The sequence below is a fragment of the Vigna unguiculata genome, chromosome 8 (assembly GCF_037176805.1).
Source record: "Vigna unguiculata cultivar grain cowpea cultivar isolate G323 ecotype 2 chromosome 8, ASM3717680v1, whole genome shotgun sequence".
NCBI lineage: Eukaryota > Viridiplantae > Streptophyta > Magnoliopsida > Fabales > Fabaceae > Vigna > Vigna unguiculata.
The window spans coordinates 37,341,232-37,351,338 of NC_140799.1; the positions used below are offsets into that span (position 1 = coordinate 37,341,232).

Genomic DNA, 10,107 nt, shown 5'->3' on the forward strand with positions numbered 1-10,107 from the left:
TGGATCCATCTTGTGTAACGTTTCACTTCAAAATCTTCTTCCATCACTGTCGCAACACAACAAGAAGGTTGAAGTGAACTCGGAATCCACACGCACAAATTCTCACTCTCTCGCATATATTTGCGCGGGTAGTGAAAGAGAACAGAGAAGAGAAAGGGAGCAAGTGATGTCGAAGCAGACATACAGCGTGTGCTTCTGCTGGCGCCGGCGGTTTAAGCTGGCTCTGGCGGAGGCGCCGTCGGAGATCAAGACCCTCTTCGAGGAGTACTCTGAGAATGAGATCATGACACCTTCGCATCTGAAAAGGTTCCTTGTTGAAGTGCAAAAGCAAGAGAAGGCCACTGAAGAAGAGGCGCAAGCCATCATCGACAGCTTCAGGCATTTCCATCGCAGAGGGGTTGGCCTCAATCTCGAATCTTTCTTCAAGTACCTCTTCAGTGATGACAACCCCCCTCTTCTTCCTTCTCATGGGGTAAGCAAAAAAAAAAAAAAAACTCGGTTTTTTGTGTTTTCCTGTTTTGGGTTTTTGACAGAGTCGGTTGGGTCAGCGAGATCTGGATTTAGCATTGTTTACTTTCCAATCGGGGTGCTCATCTTCTTCCTAGATTAGACTTCTTCTAGATTCGGTACCTTGATTTATCCATTATTGGGTTTTACTTTCTACCATGTTTTTTTGGTGTACTTTTCCAATTGTTTTACTTTTTTGCTGTCATCTTTGCAAAATCTTGGTCTACTCGTGCTAGCTGTCGTTTAGTGTTACGCATTGAGGGTCAATAGCAGCTGAATTTGTTGTGATTTAGCTTCGTGTTGGTGCCAAACTTGTACTTTTGGCCTCCCTCAAAAAAATTCTGAACTTTGGTGTGTTATTGAATTTCGGTTGACTCGTTGACCATGAGGATTTGTAACTGAAATTTCGTGGTAGAAAACGATAACTGGATTGAGGATGATCAGGTTCAAGAATGAATTTATCTTTTATGGAATTGAGCCTTTCTCTTAAAGGTCGTCGAAGGGCCGGGCATTGCAGGAAATATGAAGGCTTTCGCTTTATATTCCATTTGCGAATACCCTTTGTTGTTGGATGTGCTTTGTGGTCTCTCACTCTCTTCAGGATATGCATTACTTTATAGTTCTTGCACTGGTTTTGGTTGTGTTTATGGTAATCATTCATTTTAGTTTAGGATCTTCATTTCTAGTGCCTCTAGTACCTTACTTTGGTAAAAATCTGGCTCCGTGGTATTAAACAATGGGTTTAGGGCGAAACCTCTGATTAGCATATTGAATTCCATCCAAAGTTTTCGCAACTGATTGTTACTTCCATAAATGTTGATAATATATCATGCTTAATTGCTTGCATTTTCTTATCCTGATCATTGTGCGTTGTACAAATATTTCCTTCATTCCAGGTGTACCATGATATGACTTTACCCTTGTCACATTATTTCATATATACTGGCCACAATTCCTATTTAACTGGGAATCAGCTGAGCAGCGACTGCAGTGACGTGCCCATCATAAATGCACTAAAGAGAGGTGTGAGGGTGATTGAATTGGATATATGGCCTAATGCAGCAAAGGATAATATAGATGTTCTTCATGGAAGGTGAGTTTAGTAGTTTACAAGTAGAATGGTACTTACTTTCATACATGAACTAATTCCAGGTCCCATGTCACTAGTTTCCCCTCATTTTTCTTTAGGGATCAGGTAGAAGTGAAAGAAATAAATTTAAGTTGAAAATGTATTTTAGCTTTCGAAAAGTTTTGAAAATTATTATTTATCTGTCTTAAGCTGAGCGTAACCATGGGTTACCTCGAAGACAAAATGTTTTAAAGGATGAATAAACTTATGCTAACAATGATGGTCCTCCAACAACTCGATAAAGATTTATTCTTCAATTTTTTTTATGCTTTTGAGAATGATGATGCCAGAGTGAGGGTGAGCCATGGCACAATAGTAAAGCTGCATATATGCAAGGGGAAGGTTGCATACAATTAACCTCTCCCATACCTTTGCAAAGCTAAGAGCCTTTGGCATTGGGGTAGGTACCTTAGTTTTCATGTTGTCAAAGTCCCTTGAAGTAAAAAGGTGATGAATTGCAGTTTGACATCTGCTATCTGGCATAATTCAAGCTTAAGTTTGAAATCTTTTTCCTTTTACAATTAAACTTGAAATCATGGTAGTTGAACAGATTATATCAAATATATTGTTTGTAATTTCCAACTGAACCCTAAATTATTTAATTGAAAATTTGATACATAGTTGCTTACGCTTCTTTTTTCTTTTTTTTTTTTGACACAGGACATTGACTGCTCCTGTAGAGCTCATCCGATGTTTGAGATCTATTAAGGAATATGCTTTTGTGGCATCAGAATATCCAGTTGTAATAACCCTAGAAGACCATCTTACACCGGATCTTCAGGCTAAAGTGGCTGAGGTTAGTTACTTGCCATTTTATTTGGATTCATAGTACTTACACTCTAAATGATTGACATCCCTATCCTAATTTTTAGATGGTTGCAAACACTTTTGGAGATATACTATTTACTCCTAACACCGAAAGTGTGAAGGAGTTCCCTTCTCCTGAATCACTTAAAAGGAGGATTATTATATCAACAAAACCACCTAAGGAGTATCTTGGAGCAAAAGAAAAGGATAAAGGGGATGATTCACAGAATGAAAAGGGAAAGGGGGACGATTCGCTACGCGGAAAGGGATCAGGCGATGATGAAGCTTGGGGAAAGGAAGTCCCTAGCTTGAAAGGTGGTACTATAGAGGATTACAAGGTTGTAGACTAAACTGAACCTCTATATTAATTGTCACTGCATTTAATATTTTATGGTAAATTTGTTAAATGACTTCGTGCTTTGCCATCTTTAGGACAACAACGTGGATGAAGAAGATCTTAATGATGAGGAAGAATTTGATGAATCAGATAAGTTACCACATAATGAAGCTCCAGAATACAGACACCTAATTGCCATTCATGCTGGGAAGCCTAAAGGTGGATTAGAGGAATGCCTCAAAGTGGATCCTGATAAAGTGAGACGTCTAAGTTTAAGTGAGCAACAGCTTGAAAAGGCTGCTATAAATCATGGAAAACAAATCGTAAGGTATTGCAAATTGTTTTGAGCAAGTACTTTTGAGGCAGAATTAATTTGTATGTGGTTGAACCCCCTCATATCTGAATGGAAGAATGAATAAACATCATCTAACTCTATTGTCATGCAAAATGTTGTAAAAATTGACTTTTTATTATTTGAAACAAACTCAAACATTTTATATGCTGTTTGTCTTGAAGAATTTTTTTTACTTTTGTTGGCTATTGGCCCATTCTAGCAAGTTTTGTGGTGTTTTGACAAGACGACGACCCCACTAAGGATCATGTGCTTGGGGGAAGGGGTGTGTGAACAAATTATAAGAGGTGTGGGATGTGTATGCTAATTATAATTACTTTTTATTTCCTGCTGCCCTTCTCTAGGTTTACTCAGCGCAATATTTTGAGGGTGTATCCCAAAGGTACTCGCATTGACTCATCAAATTATAACCCATTAATTGGGTGGATGCATGGAGCTCAGATGGTTGCATTTAACATGCAGGTATGTTCCTCTGTCTAGTGTATATTTCTTCTTCATTTTCCTGCTCACTGGTCCTCCCATTTTTTTGTTTTCCTTATTTAATATTTTCTTGTATGAGAATTTTTACTATTGTTTTTTGTATCTTCATTTTTGTTGCTTCATTTCCTCTGAGGTGTCAGGGAGAGATGGAATTGTTAATCTTAAAGTAGCCAACAAAATTCTATAAACATTTGACATCTGGTGATATAAAGTGTACAGTGAACATTTCATGTCTAGTAATGAGATCGGCAAAATGTAGCGCGGTCCTTTTTATAATTTATTGAATCCCTTGATGTGTGCTATTGCCTGCAAAAAGTTAGGGTGCGAGATCCAACTTACATTTCTTCCACCTATAGCTTACTATCACACTCATTATGTCAAGAAGTATATCATTGATTACCATATTGTTTAATAGGACTTAGTTTTCATTGTGGTTGGTTTCATGACCAGGGACATGGTAGATCGCTTTGGTTGATGCATGGAATGTTCAGAGCCAATGGAGGGTGTGGTTATGTTAAGAAACCAGATTTTCTGTTAGAGAATGGTCCAGACAATGAGGTCTTCGACCCTAAAGCCAAGTTACCTGTGAAGACTACTTTGAAGGTAAGGATTTCACGTTAATCTGTTGCCTCATTCAAGAATCTATCTATAGTTTAATACTAACAAAGTCCATACTCTTCCAATTTTAGGTGACTGTATATATGGGGGAAGGATGGTATTATGATTTCAAGCATACACACTTTGATCAATACTCCCCTCCAGACTTCTATACAAGAGTAAGTTGAGATGATATACTCTTAATGCATAGGAACCTTATCACAGCAATGCGTTTTCCCTTATTAAGGATTGTTGTTCATTGCTGCTATGCATTGCATATGATACCTTCCCTTTTGTTTTCACCTTGTTTGATGGCTCAATTGTGTGATATGATAAACTTATAATGCAGGTGGGGATTGCTGGAGTCCCTAGTGATACTGTAATGAAGAAAACTAAGGCAATAGAGGATAATTGGTTACCTACATGGAATGAGACATTTGAGTTCCCTCTTACTGTTCCAGAGTTGGCCTTGCTTCGCATAGAAGTTCATGAGTATGACATGTCTGAGAAAGATGACTTTGGTGGACAAACATGCCTACCTATCCGGGAGCTAAGAAGTGGCATTCGAGCAATTCCACTGAATAGCCAAAAGGGAGAGAAATACCCCTCTGTAAAGCTTCTCATGCGCTTTGAGTTTATTAATTGATTCTGTTCATCCTTCTACTCTACATTATCATGTACAGTCATTAAGACGTTCAGTAGTATGAGTTTGTATGTATATCTTCAACAATGCCTCGATTTAATGATGTATGAAATAAAATGTGGTGTGTATTTTGTTTTCTTGAGGAGACTTATTTATCTTGTAAGCCTTGTCGATATATAACTATATAATATAAACATGGAAATTATTCGTGTTTTGCATGAGGATACTTTTAACTCATCTATTATCAAATGTTGGTTTTGGTCTTTGATGCTTTATCATTTCACAATTTTGTAATTATGTTATGCATACGAAGTCTCTATCCGTTTTGTCGATAACTAACCTTAGAGAGTTTGGTAGTTGCTTCTTTTGTAGCGAAAATAATAACAATTATATATTTTTTACTTACAAAAATAGAGTGTGAAACTTTGTTGGACAAAAGTTTTGTTTTTTCACTGACACCACCCCGAACCTTATATCAAATACAACTAAGCGTTTAATTTGGTTTTTAAATTTTTAAAACAAGAACAACTATTAAGTTTGACAATGAGCATGAATACGCAATGAGCATGTTTGTTTAATACTATAACAGCAATGCGTGTTAAGATAGATATCTTGGTTAGAAAATACGTAATCGCTTCTCTGAGTAGACAAATTAGTCTTGAAAGAAACAGGCTTAACAAACTATTTATATTCATGACAGGCTAACAGAAAATACCTAAACGTGGTGGCACTTGTTGTTTTTGTTTCTCATCCAGTTAGATTAATTTTGTAATTAAACTCTCTCTATATCACTATCCCTATTTATGTCATAAGATAATTTTTTATTAATTGACTTACACAGATGGCAAATGAATCTCTTAGTTGTTTATCTGTTTCTAAGTATAATTGGTGTCATAACTTCTTTTCTTTTTATATTGACAAGTAAGTCTTGGAAGTAACCACATAAATAAGTATGAACAAATATGCTATTTTGGCTGCCATGTGCCAAACATTAATAAGATAGAATTCACAAATCATATTAATGAAAACATTTTACCATAATATCTACTTCTAAGCGATCTTCTCACAGTTTAGATGCATACCTGTAAAGTTATCCCTTCTGACATTACGCCAAAGAACCCAGAAACTGTCTTGGGTGGGTATTTTGCCTTGACCTATAAGCATTCATAGCAAACATAAATGGACAAAAGGGAGTTGGATTAGTACCACCCATTAATTACAAAAGGACACACTCATCATCAACATCATGGGCCCAACTCATTCCCACTGCAGTAACCCATTAGGCCTATGGCCCAGAAACCTTAGCCCAGCAGCATGTGCAGAATTTGCATCATGTGTCATCAATCTTCAGCCATTGAGTCACTCTTCCGTATTTGACCAGTCCACAGAAATTTTGACTTGAGTATGCAAATTGTTTCAGACTCTAATAAGTCCTAAAACCTGAGCATACTCTAAAGCCTGTGCTATGACCCCATCACCTAGCTGACGTGTGATTAGAAAGTAGCAACTCTGCAATAGCCATTAAGTCATCAACCAATCCACTTCTGAATTTGGTTCCTTTTCTCTACTCAGACTCTTCCACCCATCATAGAAGTCAGCAACACCTTTCTTCCAAGTAATTAAAAATGTGTAGACCAATCTATTTCTATGGGGTCCATGTTTCGGAAAGGTGATAAAGAAGAAGAAAAAAGGCTAATTATAGCACTTCAGGACCCAATGGCTCAACCACTCACTCTCACAAATAGTAACCTATACTAGCACTGTTTTCACGCTGAACCCAATCTTTGTTGTTCACACTCTTTCCCACCTATTCTCTCACACGCTTGTCAAATTTGCAATCACACTTGGTAAACTACAAGTAGCTTCCCCGTCAACGCGTGGCCAAATAAGTAGTTCATGACGGTGCCTTCTCCTCCGACCAAATAGAAATACAAGAGCTCTAAATTTCCACGTTACATCAAGTACAATGCCTCAAACTTATAGCCTAAACCTTAACATGGAGGTTGCATCGAGTACATTGCTTTAACGTGTAGCATAAAGGACAAAAGAGTGGTTACGAAAAATCTGATGTACTTGCACACAATGTCACACGCATTAGCACAAATGAATCGTTTGAAATTATGCCCTGTGCGGGGATACAAGGATTACAGGTTGCAAAATCTCTAGTCTGATAAGGAGAATGGCAAAAGAAAGTTAAAAAGTGATGAATTTTACTGGCTGTTAGTGTTTCACATTTCACAAAATTCTACGCTACAGGTTGATGTTAGGTGACATAACATTCCTAGTCTTTACACCCTCATCATATAATTTTCGGGAAAAGAATCAATAGGAATAAGGAAACATTGTTCTACTTTAACTCCCTTTATCAGGGTTTGAGTGTCAGTCTGATACAATGGAGACTGTACCACTGGAAATGCTGCCATGACTACTATCACAGAGAGCCAAAGCACGCTCCAAATTTGCCACAATATCAGCCATTGTTGGTCTGTCCTTCCCCTCCAAATTTACACAATGCATAGCTGTATATGCCACTAGCTCCACTGCCTCTGTCTCATTTAACTCTGGTGGTTCAACCCTTGGGTCCAAAATTTTTGCCAATTCTCCTGCCATAATAACTGGCACTGCAAAGTCCACCAAACTCACTGGGGTGCCTCCATTTTCGTCATTCTTGAATATTGCTCTCTTTCCTGTTAATAGCTCTAGCAGTACCACTCCAAGACCATACACATCACTCTTTGCTGTCAATACATTTAGACCATAATATTCAGGATCAATGTATCCTACTGTTCCTGCTGCCTTCGTTGGTCGATAATCAAGGTCAGATTCTGGACTCATCAATGACAATCCAAAATCGGATACTCTCGCCGTCCAAGTCGCGTCAATGAGAATGTTTGAAGACTTTATGTCTCGGTGAATTATAGATGGAACTGCGTAGTTATGGAGATACTCAATTCCTCGCGAAGCATCCAGAGCGATTTTGATCCTCATTCGCCAAGAGTTCACGACACTGCTACTTTTATCCACATTGTTTTTGTCATGCAAATGATCATACAATGCTCCATTCTTCATGTACTCATACACCAAGAGCCTCTCGTCTTTCTCCTCACAGAACCCCACCAGCCTTACCAAGTGCTTGTGGTGTAAACGGGACAAGAAGGCCAATTCTGACTCGAATGCGCTCTCTTTCTCTTGAAACTTCTTCATCTTGGTGCCTGTTTCGCCCCTTTTGATTGCCACCTCACGGCCATCTGCAAGTTTGCCTCTATAGACGACGCCATAGCTTCCGGCACCAATCTTGTTCTCAAGGGAGAAATTATCCGTAGCTGCAACAAGCTCAGCCAAGGTGAATTCTTCAGCCCTTTCAGGATGCTTTGTTGATGAGGTTCCACTCCTTTGGCGTCTCATTATCCGCGACCCTTGACGCCTAATGGTGGATGATCTCGACGGAGGACTAATACTATTGCTAGAACCACCGCCACCACCGTTTACACTGCCACCTCTAGTGATTGTTGGCTGCACAGAATTGTGAATTTTCTTCTTCCCTAAACAAACCCCAGTCCATAAGCAATAAATCACACTGCATATCCCAGTAACACCTCCCACGCATCCAACAATGGCAAATGCCAATAACCCTTTGGTGAAGGCACTTGATTGAGACGCAGGTGGCACCGCCACCACAGGCGGCGGCGCCATTTGTGGTGGTTCTGGCCCTGGCATTGGAGGCCAACAAGGTCTTGGCTTACAGATGTTACCAAAGCCAGAACAGAGAGACTCCGATTGAGGATATATCCCACATTCACTGCAGGAAGATTGAACACAAGGCCCTGGAAGTATAGGAGGCAAAGGAATTTCATAACCTGAAGTATTATTAGCCCAACCAGGACCCCAACAAATAACTGAAAAATTGTTAGTCGTCAATCCACAAGTAAAATTGGACCCAGAAACAAGAACCTCAAAAGAAACACCTTTTGTAACATTAACCTCAAACAACCCTCTCCCGCCCCAACACACGACAGAACCATTGGATCTCCGAATAGCACAACTATGCTCAGCTCCAAGAGCCAAACCAGAAAACTCCAAAGCCCCTCCTTCAGGAACGTCAATCTGACCAAAATCGTTACTTCCTCGACAAACCAAATACCCACTTGAATTCAACCCACAAACATGTGACTCCCCAGCCACAAGACTCGCCATAGACACGTTCCCAAACTCACTCTCCATTTTTCTCGCTCTAGCCTCAACCCCCCAACACCGAACCCAATTACTACCCTTCAAAATTCCGCAAGAAAAACCCAACCCAGATGAAATAGAAGAAAACCGGTCCGACCCAGAAGGCAATTCGAAGGCGGCATTGGTTCTCCAACACGACACCGCTCCATCGCCGACCGCGGTGGCGCAAACCTGGGACTCCCCGAGGGCGAGATTCTCGAATAGAACAGTGTCATTGTTGTAAAGTCTCTTGCTTTGGAAGTAAGAAAGGGTGTCCCAGCAGAGAAGAGTGTAGTTGCCGGACCGGAGGCCGCAGAAGTAGCTCAGGCCGCCGGAGATCGCGGAGAACGAGATGTTGGGGGCGACGGCGACGACGTGGCCATCGCTGTAGCACGCAATGCGCCGTGTCGGCTCCGATGCCACCACGCCGCATACGGCGGCGGAAGTGACGGCGAGGGTGGAGGCGGAACCAATGGCATGGGAGGGTGACAGTGAAGAGAGGATTAAGAGGGTGGCAGTGAAGAGGGTGAAAGTAACGGCGGAGAAGAGTGAATTATTCTTCTTCATTGAGGGAAAGAATGGGTTTGGCGGTTGGGGGTTGCGGCTGTTTCTGCATCGTTGGCAGAGAGAATGAGAGAGAGAGAGTTGAAGAGCCTCAACTCTCAAACTTCGAAGGGTACGGTGAAACTTTTCAGGGTGTTTGTTGCAGACTTTGTTGTTGACATCAGATAACGTGGATTTAGAACCAGTTTTGGAGATCGGTTTTTCTTTTTCTTTAGGCCAGTGTTTGGTTCGTAAATAAATTTTTCACACTGATTTTTATTTTTCAATTTTGACAACTCAATATGTAACAACACTCATACGTGGAATAGTTTTTTTTTTAATTTAGTTTTATATTACAAATGAGTATATTTTAAAAAAAAAAAAACAGAGAGATAAACAATTATTTAGTTTCTGAAATCTACTTGAGCAATTCATTCAAGATTACTCTACTTAACATCTATTCTAAAAATATTTTATTAATTATTTTTAACTCAAATATAAAA

The 10,107-nt window shown here is 39.7% G+C and overlaps 2 protein-coding genes across 2 annotated transcripts; one reads left to right on the plus strand and one right to left on the minus strand.

The window, feature by feature from the left end:
• LOC114194128 (phosphoinositide phospholipase C 2-like) lies at nucleotides 1-4,989 on the plus strand. The gene is made up of 9 exons (XM_028084195.2): nucleotides 1-472; nucleotides 1,404-1,600; nucleotides 2,297-2,432; nucleotides 2,509-2,781; nucleotides 2,876-3,108; nucleotides 3,477-3,594; nucleotides 4,063-4,215; nucleotides 4,302-4,388; nucleotides 4,559-4,989. Exons 1-9 carry the CDS (start codon nucleotides 167-169, stop codon nucleotides 4,853-4,855), a joined length of 1,800 nt encoding a protein of 599 aa, XP_027939996.2. The 5' UTR covers nucleotides 1-166; the 3' UTR covers nucleotides 4,856-4,989.
• Nucleotides 4,990-6,946: 1,957 nt separating this feature from the next.
• On the minus strand, nucleotides 6,947-9,833 carry CCR3 (CRINKLY4 related 3). Its single transcript, XM_028083121.2, has one exon. The coding sequence runs from the start codon at nucleotides 9,626-9,628 to the stop codon at nucleotides 7,232-7,234; it is 2,397 nt and encodes a 798-aa protein (XP_027938922.1). The 5' UTR covers nucleotides 9,629-9,833; the 3' UTR covers nucleotides 6,947-7,231.
• Between the last annotated feature and the right edge of the window lie 274 nt (nucleotides 9,834-10,107).